Source organism: Camellia sinensis, chromosome 6 (assembly GCF_055761805.1).
Source record: "Camellia sinensis isolate YWXY chromosome 6, ASM5576180v1, whole genome shotgun sequence".
NCBI classification, from domain to species: Eukaryota; Viridiplantae; Streptophyta; class Magnoliopsida; order Ericales; family Theaceae; genus Camellia; species Camellia sinensis.
The window spans coordinates 136,370,297-136,388,382 of record NC_138966.1 but is presented as its reverse complement, the minus strand read 5'-3'; the positions used below and the strand labels follow the sequence as shown (position 1 = coordinate 136,388,382).

The following is an 18,086-nucleotide window of genomic DNA, read 5'->3' as shown; positions in this document are numbered from 1 at the left end:
TGAACATGCCCCCATTCCACCTAGAGTTGAAATCCCTTTCTATGACAACATTCACATGGGTGGTGATTTTGACATTAGTACCCGTGATGTCGTTCCCCGTAACCGGATCTGGAGTGCTGAAAATCCAGAGTTGGACAGAGGAATGGTTTTTGTTGATAAGAAGCAACTTCTATATGCTGTGAAATTGTACCATGCAACAAATAATCGAGAGTATAAGGTCGTAGCCTCCAAGCGAGACCTTTGGGTGTCTGCTTGCAAGCACGACTGCAGTTGGTGGTTGCGTGCATCTCTTAGTAGGAAACATGGTCTTTTTGAAATAAAGCAGTACAGGGGTCCTCACCATTGTTTATACCCACGAATGAACAGGGACCACACTAATATTAGCTCCAGTTACATTGCTTCTCATATTTTGGGACAAGTTGTGGTTAGTATAAAAAATAAATGTTTACATATACATACATATTTGTTTGTTTATAGTGTTCACATCTAGATAATCCAACTCATATTTGATTGTCGTATGCAGAATGAACCTGATATGCCAATTAAAAATGTCATCGAAGATATAAAAAAGACCATGAACTATAGTATATCATACAAGAAGGCGTGGCATGCAATGGGCAAAGGCAATTAAAATGGTATTCGGTGATTAGGATGAATCATACAGGCAATTGCCTAAATTCATGCATGCATTACAGACATCTAATCCTGGCACCATCGTGGCATGGAAGCATAGATATACCGGGCATGCAACCATTATACCCGTCTTCCACTTTGTTTTCTGGTCTTTCAAACCCGTCATCGTTGGCTTTAGATATTGTAGGCCTGTTATAACTATAGATGGTACATTCTTATACGGTAAATACACTGGTGTGTTACTTGTAGCAACGATTGTCACTGCCAATGGAAAAATATTACCGCTTGCATTCGCTGTTGTCGACAGGGAGAGTTTGGAGTCTTGGTGGTTTTTCATTCAAAATATCAAGGAACATATTGTCATGGACCGCCAGGGAGTGACTTTGATATCTGATCGAGCTGAGAGTATTTTAGCTGCTGTGAGGCGGCATTGGCTGAATCCCTCGCTCCAATTTGTTGGATATCATCGGCACTGCCTTCGACATGTTTGCAGTAACTTTAACACACATTTCAGAAATAAGGAGCTCAAACAACTTCTGTGAAAAGCAGGGAGTGCTGATCAACAACGAAAGTGTAATGGTTACTTAGATCAGATATAGGCTATTAACCAAGAAGCCATCAATTGGGTCCACAAGATGAATCCTGAGGACTGGGCCCTTGCATATGACGGTGGATATCGCTGGGGGGTATTGACCAGTAATGATGCAGAGTGCTTCAACAGCGTCTTGAAAGGTGCAAGGAACTTACCTATTTCAGCTATGGTTGAATTCACATTTCGACGACTCGTCAAATATTTTGACGAGATGGGGGCCCGAGCTGAAACAGATGTACGCAATGACTTCCAATACCCTAGAGAGATGCAAAGAACTATGGAGGAGGGTATCGCAAGGGGAAATACTTTCAAGTTAATATCGTATGACAGGTTAGTTTGTAATGTGAAAAAATTGTTATTATTATGTTGTTAAGTTAATTACATCTAAAAACATGAACTTGATTAGTTTGTTTCAATATTATCTTATAGGCCCCGCCGTGTATTTGAGGTGCAAACATCTTTTCGCCGTGGACGAGGTTGCAATAGACAGATTGTGCGGATGAATCAACCCACATGCAGTTGTGGGAAATATGAGATAAGACACTATCCATGTTCTCATATGCTCGCTGTAATGTTTGAATGCGGTGACAATCCATTCCAGTACGTTGATCCAGTATACAGGCTTCCTGTATACATGAGGGTTTGGGAAACTAAATTCAACCCAATATCGCATGAAGATTATTGGGATGATCCGCAGTGGACCTTAATGCCTAATGACCTTCGTCTGCGAGAAGTAAAACGGGGTCGTACATCTATGGCTCGTATTCCGAATGAGATGGATATATCAGACAGGCGTTTGACAGCTCGTTGCAGTGAGTGCCACCAGACAGGTCATGACAGGCGAACATGTCCGGCGCGACTTGGTCGATGAAGACTATGTAATACTTACATGTAATATATCATTTTGAAATTCTTCATTTGTAATAGATCATTTAATTATGTATTTTTAAATTCTTTATTTGTAAACGGGGTCGTACATTTGAAGTGTGTATTACAAAATGTGTACTTGAGTAAAAAATGTGTAATGCAAAATTGAAAATGTGTACAATTTATTCAAACTTTTATAATTTATTGAAAATGTGTACTAGTTTTTCACGGAGTACTTGATTCGAAATGTGTATTACAATATTCTATACTTAATCACGTAGTTCTTCTACCATTTCAAAATTTCATATTTTTGAATAAATTAAATATCAAATGCTACAATCATTGTTCACATTTTATAATTTAAAAGATTTACAAATTTTAAAAAAATTAACCTATTATAAATTAAAATTTTAAAAATTGGAATACTGCGGTCATTGTTCACAATTACAAAATTTTATATGTATTTTGCAAAATTTATAATTTATTCAAACTTTTAGCATTACAAAATAAATATTTTAGTTTTGTCAAATATGCCATAAATGTAATCATTAATTTCGAATTGCTTCCGTGTAAGTGGCACATAAATTTGTCTTTTTCTCGAACCCATAACATTTACTTCATTGTATTTTACATCGTTTAGTACAAAATCAATAATTACAGTTTTCTCTGTTATTATGTTATGATTAAATGAGCTTTTGATATGGATCAATAATTTCAGTTGTACAGGCTTCATGGCACATGTACCTGAGGAGGTTCCACTGTTCAGACAGGCACATCGAGCTGACAGTATGTGGGACCGTCCAGTATGCAATAACGTTTGTTGCACTTTACGGCTACAATTAAAATACATTGCATTTTGTTGTATATTTCGGGATAATGTTATTATTTGAACTGGTAATTCTGTTGTGCAGGATGAGGCACGCACCGTGTTGACATGCCGTCGGGCAGATTCTGGATTGTGGGAGCATCCGTTGGACCATAGAGTCTTGCAGTATCTATTATGCGCGGGATTCTATGGTGTGTATCGTATCGGGCACATTCGACTGGACCACACACTCATCACTGCTCTCGTTGAGAGGTGGCGCACAGAGACTCATACATTCCATTTCCCGATCGGGGAGGCCACCGTCACGTTGCAGGACGTATCCGTCCTATATGGTCTTCGGATTGATAGCCGAGCAGTTACTAGAGTTGACTCTTCTCTCGCGGCGGAGCAGTGGATAGCCCTATGTGCTGAGCTATTGGGAGTAGCACCTACACCAGCAGATTTACAGCCAGGTAGAGTGAGGGTGAAGTGGCTGGCTGAGCACTTTGCTCATCTTCCAGATCATGCTCCAGATGAGTTGGTACAGCAGCATACCCGAGCATATATTCTGTGGCTTATTGGGGGGGTACTTCTCCCTGATAAGTCACAGAACCTGATCAAGCTGATGTACTTGCCATTGCTGAGAGACATTAAGGAGATTGGACAGTACAGCTGGGGTAGCGCGGCTCTGGCATGGTTGTATAGGATGCTATGTCGAGCAGCTCAGATGGGTACGAGGGAGATTGGAGGACCACTTGTGTTGCTACAGGTTAGTAACAATTTTATTACATGTCAATTCATATTTATAGCCATATATCAGTATTGTAATTGTATTCAAACTATTGCAGATTTGGGCATGGGAGAGATTGATTCGCATTGCCCCGTCTAGGCGGCAACCGATTGGTCCTGGTGAGCTTCCTATGGGTGAGGGAGACATGCAGTTGCCCACCGGACCGCGAGGTAGCCGGTGAAGGGTTGACATGGGCCACGAGGTCGTCTCGACCCACGTAGTGGTAGTTTATAGAGACCAGCTGGACTGGATGATCGAGGGCGAGGTATGAACTTTTTTGATTGCGTTTTAGTTGTCTTCTTCATTATATATGTTTTGAGTTCACGAGCAAAATTTAAATTATTTGTCGTCATTGTAGTTTATTTGGCAGCCTTACGCTGGGGTCCTCGATATGCTCCCCGACTACTGCCGACTGGGTCAGGAGATATGGATGGCGAGAGTGCCACTTATTTGTTTTGACGTGGTTGAGTGGCATCTCCCCCATCGTGTCCTCCGACAGTTTGGTCGGGTGCAGTCCGTGCCGGATCGATTCGACACTGAGTGGCAGTTGCACGTCACTGATAAGCGTGGCCGAGCTGGCACTGACTGGCGTCTGTTTTATATGCGATATATACAGTTGTGGGATGCCCGCCGGGACAGTATTGTACAGTCTGACTGCAGCGATGAGGTGATCCCCTCTTCCGACCCTTACATGTTGTGGTATCGGCGACATACACACCTACTAGTCGGGAATCCGAGCCACGTGTCTGAGTCTGGATATCAGGGAGTTGGCCCTTATCTTGAGGCATTGGTGAGTATCATATTATGTGTCAGATAATTATTAAAATCATACTTGATTTACTTTCAGTGAACTGTAGCCTAATAATACGTCTGAATGTTTGTTCAGGTGGCTGGAGCTGGGAGGTCGTTTCACTTGGCTGAGGACGCCCATTTGAGACGTGATGCACAGCATGCCTTGGAGGCCGTTGCAGAGATCCGGGAGTTATTGTACCAGGCATTCCAGCTTGCACATCGAGGAGATCGTTTGCATTTTGGCCACTACGGTGTACACACTTCAGCAGCTGCTCCAGATACATCAGCGTCGTCCACGTCAGCGCCTTCCACTTCAGCGCCTGCCACATCAGCTCCTTCGACACTGCCTTCGACCCCACCACATACTACCCCATACATATCTACAGATTCCCTCGACGTACTTCTTACGCAGCATACTGGCATACCTTATGTGCCTGACCCTGATTGGACACCGCCCCGATACATGCATGACGTTGTTACCCCACCCACCCAGTTACCACCACCAGACAGTTCGACCGCGACCATGAGTACACATGATGCAGTTCTCACTGACATCTCCCACGTTGATGCTGAGGGCCATATTGAGCCCCTCCCAGAGCGCGCGGGAGAGGTCGAGGTTTTGGTCGTGGCGGACGTCGCGGCAGAGGTCGGGGTGCGGGCAGAGGCAGAGGTCGAGCTCCAGCTGCAGATCCTGATACAGTTGCACCAGATAATGGAGTTTCACAGCTCACAGCAATATCTGATCTTCCGCCACAACCAAGATCAGGGGCAGCACATGCAGTAGAGGGGGAGTCACAATCACAGGCTCCACAGGAGCCAGATATTCAGAGAGTCTACCGCAGGAGACCGAGGAGAGAGGTCCACGGTCGGGGTTGTGGGACTGGGGGCAGGTTAGGGCATTAGCGGGTGTGATGTGGAGTGTATAGTTTATTTTATTTATAGTTTTTGTATATCAAACTTGTACAGATGATGTAAATGTGTCATACTTATTTCTTCGAAAAATATAATTTCACAATTTTTTATTCTTACTTGTTTTGATGATTTCCATAAAAATGAAAACGAAAACAGGAAAAAAATGATAAGAATTGATAGGATTTTATGATTAAATGAGATTGGAGGACCACTTGTGTTGCTACAGGTTTGTAAAAATTTTATACAACAAAAATCTGGGAAAAAAATGTGAACATTGCATAATGGATTGTTGTGGGGAGCAATATGAACAAAAAGGAAACAAAATAAATATCTAAACAAACACAAGTATTTCAACTATCAATCGATATGAACTCATACCTTGTTCATTAAGTATCATTATTATATTCCACATCAATAATGCATGAAATCATGAAAGTCTAATTCAAGTAGCGTTCTTCAAAATAACAATAACGGAGAGAAAGTAAAGGTAGAATTACAATAAATATTCGAAAACAATTGAAATATCTCCCTTCATTGATAAGATAAGCCGTGGATAAGCATTAAAAATTGCATGTATTACAGAAATGGTTTTGGCGTTCATCCAAACAATTTCATTCAGTATCATCATCATCTGACATCTTAATATCAAATTCATACATAACATCCATGCTCCAGGCGTAGTACTGGTGTGCATCATCCATTAACCCATCTTCGGCACGCTCATTTGCGGTCTTCATTAGTCCGGACCTTTGCAAACGTTGGGTCATGCGATTAACCTTGTCACGGATATGATGCAATGCCCTTTGCAACAACTGTGGAGTGTCAGTTGGCATACGCATGGCTAACCGGCGAGGAAATTTAAGATTTACTTCACGACATAGCTCAACGAGAACATTTGCTCGAGTTTTACGAAATTCCCACTCAGCTCTCATGGTATTGACGGTGGCACGTGAGTAACGCAGATTTGGATTCATTGGGTATTCAAATTCATCTCCATCTGCAACCCAATAACGACCCATTGCTGGATATAGATCAACCACCATATATCTCATGATGATATCGCTCGAAATAGCTGTAAAAATTTTGTTATGGTATGATGCGATATTTATACCATATATACACATGGTAGCTGTATGTATGAAATTATTGTAATCAACTATGCATCAGAGTTGTCACGTCAACTTTTATGACCTGAACAACTATGCATCAACTTGATAGGAGTTGTCACTTCGACTTTTCTGAATTGCATAATTTATTGTTATTCCAAAACAAAAAGTAAAAACATAAAAAAAAAAATAAAATAAAAACTAAGCTGATCAACCGACTAAACGTCTGAAGTAGTCAAATTTCTCTGCCTGAATTTTTTTTTAAAAAATAAATGTGAAATTACAATTTCAAAATCTTTAAAATATTTTTAAATTCTTTGAAATATTTATTCAGAAATTTGTTTTACTTTTTAGGTGTATTGACATATTTATTAATTTATTGTTATTTTGTTATGACACCCCCTCAAAATTTTAATAGATTGCATAATTCACAAGGGCACAGTACGTATGGTACGATAATAAATTGTAGCTCGGCGCGGTGATACGTCCAACATTTGTCAGTGATGCTCACCAATTACTTGAACCGGTGTAATAATTTGGATGCTTTGTTTTTTCCTCAGATGCTATGTGACTTTGTGTAGCGATGCAGTGATGCATCTGACTTTGTGCAGCGATGCATGTGACTTTGTGCAGTGATGCAGTGATGCATGTCGCTTTATGCAGTGATGCAGTAATGCATGTGACTTTCTGACTTTGCCATGCTTATATAGTTTGTCACTTTTTTCCTCACATTACGTGATGCATGTGACTTTCTGCAGCGCAAGTAAATGCTTTATTTTTTTTATCACATTGCAGAATATACAAAAAGAAACAAAAAATGCAAACAGGAGAAAATAGGATGACTGTGAAGTTCATTAAGTGAAAATAAAATAAAATATAGGTTGTTTATGAAGAATATTAGTTTAAAACAAAGAAAATTTAAGGATTTAATTTCATTTATAATTTTTTGAAAATACCAATTTGTACTGAAATCATCAATTCCAAGTCACTACTTACTGTATTAAAAAAGTAAGCATGAAAAAATAGTTTCATGGGGCAATGTGACAACTCACTGCATATTGTTTTATTTGACAGCTCACTGCTCCAATATGAAGGGATTGCAGTGTCATCCTCTGTCCTACAATGATGACTTTATCTGACAACCACGTCCGTGACTACATCACAGGTACACAAAGTCACGGGTACTCAGGATTGTATGAAATGAAAAGCTAAAAAATAATATCACGGGTATCACTTCTTCCATAGTGCCCCAGCATGCATTATCGTCACTAGATCATCTCTAGTTAACCCTCAGTATGATGTCTATAAATAGCGACAACCCCAGTATGATGTTTGTTCAAGTCATAACAATAGTAATATATCTACAATTACTATTATTATTTGTTTGTTTATTTTATGAACAATGTCTTCAAGAGGTGTAGGAAGTTCACGCCAACAAAGAAATCCGAAAGTGTGGCTGCTACCTCCATTTAGTTATGACTACAAGAGCGAAAAGTACTCGAGTCTGGAGGATTATTATGCTGGTATCCGAGCAGAATGGGCGTTCAGGGTAACGGAGCAAGAAGGATTGTTTAATGATCTATGTAACTTTGGGGCACTGGTACCTCATCGTCGTTCATTAACCATGGCTAGACGAAATGTCAGTGACTATGAAAAAGCAGTTAGTAGAATTAAGAAGGAGAACAATAGAATGTTGATGCGAAGATGTCGACATTTCATGCTTCAGCTAGCCACCGAAATGGCAGAAGCAAGCAACAGAGATTTGAAAGTGATTGAGCGAAATAATGTCTTAAACAATGAAAAATATCTCTCTGACTACTACATGTCAAATGAGGAATGAGAAATCAAACACCTTTATCTTTCATATATATTTGTATGTTGTCTGGAGTGTAAGACAATGTTGTTGTTCATCTAACGTACGGATGTATTTGAAGTATTTGTTTAATGAACTTGAAGTTTATGAAATAACTACATTTATAACAACACATTTATTAGTTCATGACTTTCTTTATTGAATCGCAATGAGTTAATGAATGTTCTGGATTAACAAATGGATTAATGTATGTTGAATTATGTGAATACTTAAAACACATAAAACAGAACAGGTAGCTCGGTGAAAAGCTTCCCTTAACTGGGCTCGTGAAATAGAGATCCTGTATGTAAAGAATTTCAATCTCCATGGGGAAAGAAGAAAGAGTCGCCTTCCAATTCCTAGAAGTCCAGTCAAAATGATGACTCTAGTAAGCAATTTAAAACCCAATTGGTTTATCTCAACACCAATTTGATATATGTGTGATCCTCAATTCAGAAAGTCACATGGCAACAGTGAATTCACTGATTTACCCTACAGTGAGCATGCCCTTATTTTGTGGGTATATGCAGATGGACTGTCAGGTCATGTGACTTGGTGCACACACTTTGGTTTTCTCAATTTTTTGCTCGACTTTTTTATTACACTGACAACTCATTTCTTATTAATATATGTGCGATTCTCAATTCTGGATTAATGAATGGATTAATGTATGTTGAATTATGTGAATACTTAAAACACATAAAACAGAATAGGTAGCTCGGTGAAAAGCTTCCCTTAACTGGGGCTGGTAAAATAGGGATCAATTTACAAAGAATTTCAATCTCCATCAGGAAAGAAGAAAGAGTCACCTTCCAATTCCTGAAAGTCCAGTAAAAATGATGACTCTGGTAATGAATGAGGGGTTGACAGAAAACTAAACTCGGTGAAACGAACTACCGCCTTCAATAACACATAAAACAGAACAGGTAGGTCGGTGAAAAGCTTCCCGTAACTGGGCCTCGTCAAATAGGAATCCTCTACGTAAAGAATTTCAATCTCCATCAGGAAAGAAGAAAGAGTCGCATTCCAATTCCTGGAAGTCCAGTAAAAATGATGACTCTGGTAAGGAATGAGGGGTTCACAGAAAACTAAATTTCGGGGGCTGGACAAACAAGCTCAAAGCCAAGCGGTTGGTCTAGTTGGGGGACTAATAAAGTTCAGACAAATGAACTACCGCCTTCAATAACACATAAAACAGAACAGGTAGCTCGGGCTTTGATTTTCTTGATTTTTTGCTCGATTTTTCTATGACAGTGATAACTCATCTCTACTTGATATATGTGGGATTCTCAATTCAGAAAGTCACATGGCAACAGTGAATTCACTGCTTTACCTTACAGTGAGCATGCCCTTATTTTGTGGGTATATGCAGATGGATTGTCAAGTCACGTGACTTGGTGCACAGACTTTGGTTTTCTCAATTTTTTGCTCGACTTTTTTATTACAATGACAACGCATTTCTTATTAATTTATGTGCGATTCTCAATTCAGAAAGTCACATGGCAACAGTGAATTCACTGATTTACCTTACAGTGAGCATGCCCTTATTTTGTCAGTATATGCAGATGGATTGTCAAGTCATGTGACTTGGTGCACAGACTTTGGTTTTCTCAATTTTTTGCTCAACTTTTTTATTACAATGACAACTCATTTCTTATTAATATATGTGCGATTCTCAATTCAGAAAGTCACATGGCAACAGTGAATTCACTGATTTACCTTACAGTGAGCATGCCCTTATTTTGTCGGTATATGCAGATGGATTGTCAAGTCATGTGACTTGGTGCACAATATTTCCTTTTTTCTGGTTTTTCATTCTACTGACAACTCATACCTTGTTCGTTTATGTGGGATTGTCATGCAGGGCCATATTTCTAAAGTTGTTCATAACCAACTATATAAACGACTAAAGGTGAAGACACAACCTTACAACTTATTTCACCCTACGAAATTATCATTCACTTGTTTTAAAAAATTAGCATGGCTACATGGTTCATGGGAGGGAGTGGGAATCGCAGAGGTGGTAGGAACTTGCAAAGGGGTGACAATTCACGACGAGGAGGGGGAAAGGGAAGTGGCGATGCTGAAGATGAAACACCATTTGCTTCGTTAGATGCCTCTTGTGCTTATCATGATAGGTTTGGGAAGCGACATTTTGTCATGCCCAAGTATTATTGAGATCCATGTGGTTTGGTGGAGGAACCATCAGATAATCAAACAGGATATGGTTTAGCAAACGCTAGACTTCTGAAGTGGCCCGCACTATTTATAGAGCGAGTCCAAATAGAAAGATTATGTTGGGAAAATCGATTGAAGGTGCCAAAAGCACGTTCTGTTGAGATCCAAAAGGAAGATCTTGATAATGTTGATCGACTATGTGAAAGACTACAACGTGAGATTTCTCAAATGAACCGTAGGTTAGCCCGCGATATGCAGCTATACATAGTTAAGAAGGATGCCCAGAAGAACAAAACAAAACCAAACCAAATGATGCGGCTATCAAGGGTATCATGGAGGATCCTCAGCTTGTCTCTGATGCTGAGCTTTCGGATTGTTCAGGCTTTGAGCCACCTACCGATTTAAGCGCAAATTAGGTGTTAATGTCTACACTTCGGTAATATTAGGTCATGCATTAATATGTAATGTCTGTGTTAGAGTAAGTGTTTCCGTAATGAGTTGGTCAGATTGTCTGACTAATATTTGTCTGTCTAACTGTTATGTTTATCTATGTATTGTATGTTTAGTTCATGGTGTCCACAATATATTGTTGTTCGAGACTTATGTTTGTACTACTTATGTATTTTTGTGGGAGACTTATGTGTTTTTTCCTCAAGGTTTTATGAATTACATTATCAGCTTCTAACCCAAAACAAAAACAATAGAAAAAAAATATTATTTAAATGAAAACGGCTTTAGTAAAGCCAAAATCAATTTCTGAATAACACATTCTAACCCAAAACAAAGAGAAGAGAAAAAAATAAAAAATATCAAAGTTTACATGAAAACGGCTTTAGTGAAGGGAGAAGAAATTTATGAATTACATTATCAGCTTCTAACCCAAAACAAAGACAACAGAAAAAAAAATTTATTTAAATAAAAACGGCTTTAGTAAAGCCAAAACCAATTTCTGAATAACACATTCTAACCCAAAACAAAGAGAAGAGAAAAAAATAAAAAATATCAAAGTTTACATGAAAACGGCTTTGGTAAAGCGATAAGAAATTTATGAATTACATTATCAGCTTCTAACCCAAAACAAAGACAACAGAAAAAAAAATATATTATTTACATGAAAACGGCTTTAGTAAAGCCAAAACAAAATTATGAATAACACATTCTAACCCAAAACAAAGACAAGAGAAAAAAATAAAAAATAACAAAGTTTACATGAAAACGGCTTTGGTAAAGCGAGAAGAAATTTATGAATTACATTATCAGCTTCTAACCCAAAACAAAGACAACAGAAAAAAAAAAAATTATTTACATGAAAATGGCTTTAGTAAAGCCAAAACAAAATTCTGAATAACACATTATAACCCAAAACAAAGACAAGAAAAAAAATAAAAAATAAAAAACTTTACATGAAAATGGCTTTAGTAAAGTGAAAAGAAATTTATGAATTACATTATCACTTTCTAACCCAAAATAAAGACAAAAGAAAAAATATATATATTTAAATGGAAACAGATTTATTAAAGCCCAAACAAATTACTGAATAACACCTTATAACGCAAAACAAAGAAATAATAATTAAAAAAAAATTGACATCAAAACTGCTTTACTAAAGCTCAAAAAATTTATGAATTACATTATTACCTTCTAACCCAAAACAAATACAAGAAAAAACAAATTAAATTTACTTTAGTCAAACAAAATAAAAAAATGCTGAATTACACATTCTAACCAAAAATAAAGACAAAAGGAAAGAAAAAAAAATTAATATGAGAACGGTTTTAGTAAAAGAATTTTAACCAAAAAAATTATTCTGAAATATATTATCACCAAAACAATGACAACATAAACAAAAGAACGAAATTTTTTTCTTTAAAGTTCAGTAAAATTGAAATTAAAAAAAAAATTACGCTAAAAGCGCGGTTCATAAAAAAATTTGGCAAAAAACCGTGGTTTTAAAGAGTGAGGTTAAATTTTTTTTTCATAAAACGTGGGTTTTGGTGAACTCGTGGTTACAAAGAGCGAGTTCATTAGAAATTTTTTTTTGATAAACTCGTGCTTACAAACAGCGAGTTGCTAAACTCATGCTTTCAAAAAGCGAGTTTAGCCTGGGATAAAATCGTTCTTGCGAAAAGCGAGTTCAAAAGGAAAAAAAATTAATCAAATAAAGAAAAAAAAATTAATCAAACTCGCATTTTCTAACAGCGAGTTCTTAATTAGACTCACTTTTCGTAACAGCGAGTTTAAATTTTGGCAGGTTTCAGGTGACAGGGGTGAAAAAGTGTTGAACTCGCGATTGTGAACCGCGAGTTAGCTCATTTTGGAAAATCTTTCAAAACTAGGCTTAGTTTTGAATTCCCTTATTATTTTGACTTATTTAGAGAAATGCCCCCAGTAGCACCAAAGCAATCCTCATTTCCCTCCAAATTCCAATTCAATATACATACATATATATCCCTCGTCAAGTTCTCTCAGATGATCAACACTAGTTTCTCTCTCTAAAACAAACTTTTTAGCTCTCCGATTTGCAGAGCAATCTAATCACATTCTCTCTCATCTGTTTCGTCAGAAGTCGAAGAAGGCAACGAACAAAGATGGAAGACTATTTGCTTTACATGAAGACATTACGCTCTCAAATGAACGGTACATATACGGAAATCGAATTTGAGATGTTCAGCTTTGTTGTATCTCGAGCTGTTGATGATTTTGAGTTTTGTGATTTCTAATTAATTTGCAAAATATTTGGTACTGAATTGAAGATGTGGAGGATCAAGCGACGAAGATATCAGTTGAAGAGCAAATGCAAATTACTACAATTCAAACTCTACAGAAAGACCTTGATTTAGGTTTTCTCTTCTTCTTCTTCTCCTTCTATGGAAATTGTGTGCCAATCTGTAAATTTCATTGTTGAATTTACTTCACAGAAACTTAAAAATCGTTACAATGTTTAGCACAGAATAGTCGCTAGTTATTGAAGTTGTATGTATTAATGTAGCTCATTCCGATATCAAGCAACTTAAAGAGGAAACTGACCAGATGGTGAAGGCTGAGGGACAGATTTGCGCCCAGATTTTGGAAAAACAGAGAAAAATTGCCTATATGGAATCTGATTCATCCACACTTTCCCAGGTATGCCTTTTTATTTATTTATTTATTAATTCAAATGTTCATATTTAAGTGTTCTCCAAAAAAATTGATGGATTATACTTGTGTGTGTACTTCTCCAAATGGAGCAGAATTTGAATTAATATAAGTTGTGTTAATGCCAGTTCGTGTGGAAGTTTGTAAATGTTGTAGTAATAGTGTTTTGCATGCACTTGGATTCTTTCACACACATATTTAATAACATTGGTAGAAATAGATAAGCAATTATACTAGATGGTGCATGGTGGATATGGTTCTGGTGACCGAAACAAGGCTGGAGAGGGCATGCTAGATTTTATTATCTGGTATTTGATATGAAGTCACCTTTCTTGAGTAAGGCGTTTGTAAGTTCAAAAGGTAACAATTTCATGTAAATGAAATATTGTCCAAAAGGGAAAATAACTTTTCAATGGGCTATTGACGAGAGTTTTTTGTGAAAAGGGGGCATCCAATCAGCAACGTATTTATAAGCAATTATTTCAATCCCTCTGTTTTATCTTAAAAGTTAGAGGGTTCATTTATATGCATGTCACTTATATGTTAAAATAAATAAATAAATTATGTGCATCATAAAAGAACAACTAACTTGGTTTAATTAACCCAAGAAACCCACAAATGCTACTTTATTGATGTTGTTCTTCACTCCTCTGGCATACAGACGCTGGAGCTTATTCAACAAGAAAGAGTCAGCTTGTCAGCGAAATTTGTGGAGAAAAGGTAATTTGAAGTGCAAACTTAAAGATGGGGGTGAACTCAATATTATGCAAGATTGATGATGCCTTTTTATTTTTTTATTTACTGCAACAGCACTTATTATACTAAGGTTTTTGAGAACATCAATGCCAAATTACAAGAACAACAGGTTTTATACCATTTTATTATGTATATATTGCCTTTTTTATATTAACATTCCAATAAGTAAATGAAGGGTCTTTGTTGGTTTGAGTAGGATTGGATGAACTCTTACAAACTTAGTTCAACCGTTGGGCAGCATGGTTTGGTAATTTTCAGCAATACCCTCTCTCTCTCTCTCTGTCTGTGTGCGTGTGTCTGTGCGTGTGTACTTTTGAGTTGTGATAATATATGTACACACATATCAGGCTTTTATTTGGATTCTGTGAGCCAAATATACTCAATGACTAGTCACCGGTAATTGTAAATGCAATGTTTTCTTTCTAATTGCCTCAATAGTTTTCGTGTGTATTTTAATCAAATCAGGGGCATGACACTGAAACTAATAAAAGTGATAAGCCTTTTGATCCATTTGTTTTTTCTGTTTTAAAAAAATGGTACACCCTGTTTAGTCCCGATTGGATGGAGGTCTCAAATAATTTTGTTTATCTAGCTTTCTCACATTATATTTAAATCTTTGCATCGCCTTAATGTTTTTTTAATAAAGTTTGCTTATTTATCCAAAAAAAAAAAAAAACATTATTTTTAACTCTTTACTTCCTAACAGAAATTCTTGTAATGCTACTGATTTTAATCCGTACAGATCAAGGATAAAACTGGTGAGCAAATAGGTGAAACTGAAGGTATGATGCATGATTAACAAAGAAGTTTTTCTTAATGTTAGATGGCATTTATGAAAATTTGCTTCTGATCTGTTACTGCTGCATGCTGTTTCAATGGTGACTTTATTTTGATGGGAAAACATGGCAACCATCTGAACAGTATGATTGCTGACCTGGAATTATCATGAAGAAAAAATTATCTAAGTTGATAGTGCCTTCCTGTTTCAAGCTAATAAACTGCCATAACTACATTTAATCCCAAACAATTGCCCGATTTTGAGTAGTAGTCCCCCCATTAAAAAATATAAATAAAAATCTTAGGAGATGTTCAGAGCAGAGAGTTCAAAAGCCATCATATGTTCAGATGCAAGGAATTGTGTCTGAATTGAAACTCATATAAGGTGCCAGCTCTGCTTGCATGGATTTGCTTCCCAAAATTCCTGGAGTATGTATTTTTTGTCAGATAATATATTGGCTACTGCATTAGGATAAAACATGCTTTTTATTAGCATTGGAAACTGAATAACCAAATTACATATGAACAAGGTAAGTTGTTTTCACGTCAGCTGGGGTGCATTGGAAACCGAGGTACTGATTCGCAGTTTGTATACATTTAATGTATAATATCCACTTTCCTCACTTATTGAACTTAACTTGCAGGGAAGTGTAGTATTGAGAGCTATATCATTTCAGAAAATGTGGTATGGACATATCATTTCATGATCCTTTTGGCTACTATAGAGTTTCAGTGTTTCATTTGTCTTTTTGGAATTTCAGGATCATGTGAAGAACCTAGTGACTAAGTTACAGTCTGCTAAAGCTAAGTTTGATTTGGTGACACAAACAAAATCCAAATTTGTTTTGGAGAATAGCAAGGTTCATATATTAAATTCTGATTTCAATAACTTGAGTGGATGCACATAGATACTTGAAACTTTTATTGTAAGAAAAATGAAATTTTATTTTATTGAATTGGTTGTGAAGAAAATTATAATTATCTGGGTGCTAGGGTCAATTCATCTATTGAAATCATTAGTATCTAAGAAACATGAATTATGTGGTTTGTATACAAGTACACATCACATATGTATATATGCTGCTTCAAGATCTTCTCTCTTGGTTGCTCTTTGCTTTCCATTTTCCCTAATCTCTGATTTTATCCAATGGGGGGAATGCATAATTTTACGTAGTCTTTCACAAGTCCCTTTTATTTCTTCCAGCACTTTCTGATCGACAATAGGTGATGTTGTTCACTTAAACACATATTTTTAGTATATGAATTTATGTATGTTTAGTAACTTTTACAATAGGTTCCCATTCCCAGACTGAGAAATTGATCAAGTTTTTATTGAAGTTATATTTTATATTTTATTATTTTATATGTTTTTTTTCTGGAAGAACACCCAGGTGAAGATATGCTCTCTCGTATTATATATTGTTTATGGTCAGGCTGAATCATTCAAGTATTTCCTTAAACCCAATCCATCACCGCCTTCTGAAAGTACTAAAATGAAACAGAATAATACAAAATCAGTTAGCAGTTGACATTTAGTGAATAACTTTCATCATATTCGGATGCTGCTTATTTTAATTTATGCAGTAGCTATCATACAACTAATTGAAGATTCGAAAGGATGTCTTCATTCATAACTTCCATTATTTCAGGTAAAGAAATCTGTTGAGCTAGTGAAGTGCCGGATAAGTGATTTTAAGGTCAGTTATCTATCAGTGCTTTTTATCCCTTTATTAAGCAAATATCTGTAAAGTTTCTATAATTTTTTACGATCCCACATAATGATGTCAAAATCAACATCAGAGGATGCCACTGCCTGATTGCTTTAAGTAATAAGATGCAAACCATTAAATCATGGGGTTTTGAGAGAAAGTTTTGGACTATTTATTATTTTTATTGGAAATAATAATTTTATATCTTTTGGTCCATTATGTATTCATGTTAATCTTCTTCAATTGTTGGGTGATTATAGCCAGAGCTCTGGGCAATGAATGTGAAGACCCTGGAAGAGGAATATCAAGCTCTCTTATCTGACAGAGCTGGAGAAACTGAGTATTTGCACTCTCTGCAGCAGCAATTTGAGAGACTGAAGGTTGATATCTGTGTCTATTTTATTTTTCTTTTTCTGGTGATAACAAAACATTTTTGTAAATTTTAAAGTTAAATAGCTACTATAACTTTTTGATGAAATGACTATTGGATCTGGGAAAATATGAGTTGAAAAAGAAGAATATTTGTTAGATGGTTTAATTAGAAGTTCTACCATGGTGACCTGGGATTTTGTTTTGCAATGACGTCAAAATCTTGGTTGTGAAAACTAATGGAAATTGGATAAAATATATGAGTTGTACTACTCTGTTTGTTTTGCAACAAATTTTTTTTTTTTTTTTGTTCCTAATTGAAGACAATGGTACCTGCTACAATTTATATTTTCATCATGGAAACTCCTATGGAATTCATTTTTGCCACTGCTTTTTACAGGATATTTCTCATGTAGTTAAATGTGCTTGTGGAGAGGAATACAATGTAGAAGTGGATCTTTTGTCAATAGCAAAAAAAAGGCATGCAGTCAACTCTGCATAACTAAGGAGGCGAGGAAAAGGAATCAAAATTCATATAGATTAGAATTTGATGATTCAGCATTGTCACTGGATAGGTAAATGCATAAACATTTTTGTTAAAACTAACTGTGCAAAATGAGTGATGGAACTGCTATAGTTGTTTCAATAAAGCAAAACGAGGCACAACTGCAGAATGCCTTTATCCAATCCTGTATAAATTTTTTGTTGAAGAAATATTACACATCATCACATCATAAAGCTGTTTCTTTATTTTCTGATATGTGATGAAAATGATCTATACCCATGCTAAAATTATAGGTCATCACTATGGGA

General features: G+C 36.5%; 2 protein-coding genes across 2 annotated transcripts; both read left to right on the top strand.

Annotated features, from left to right (window-relative positions):
- The first annotated feature begins 1,391 nt into the window (after positions 1–1,391).
- LOC145793609 (serine/threonine-protein phosphatase 7 long form homolog) lies at positions 1,392–3,868 on the top strand. Its single transcript, XM_082876473.1, has 5 exons — positions 1,392–1,555; positions 2,811–2,895; positions 3,004–3,438; positions 3,502–3,666; positions 3,761–3,868. The coding sequence occupies exons 1-5, from the start codon at positions 1,392–1,394 to the stop codon at positions 3,866–3,868; spliced, it is 957 nt and encodes a 318-aa protein (XP_082732599.1).
- A 9,035-nt stretch (positions 3,869–12,903) lies between these two features.
- On the top strand, positions 12,904–18,031 carry LOC114291023 (tropomyosin). Its single transcript, XM_028235015.2, has 12 exons — positions 12,904–13,164; positions 13,281–13,367; positions 13,517–13,650; positions 14,324–14,382; positions 14,473–14,527; positions 14,615–14,665; positions 15,161–15,200; positions 15,840–15,880; positions 15,957–16,055; positions 16,845–16,892; positions 17,165–17,284; positions 17,674–18,031. The coding sequence occupies exons 1-12, from the start codon at positions 13,116–13,118 to the stop codon at positions 17,773–17,775; spliced, it is 885 nt and encodes a 294-aa protein (XP_028090816.2). The 5' UTR covers positions 12,904–13,115; the 3' UTR covers positions 17,776–18,031.
- Positions 18,032–18,086: the final 55 nt, after the last annotated feature.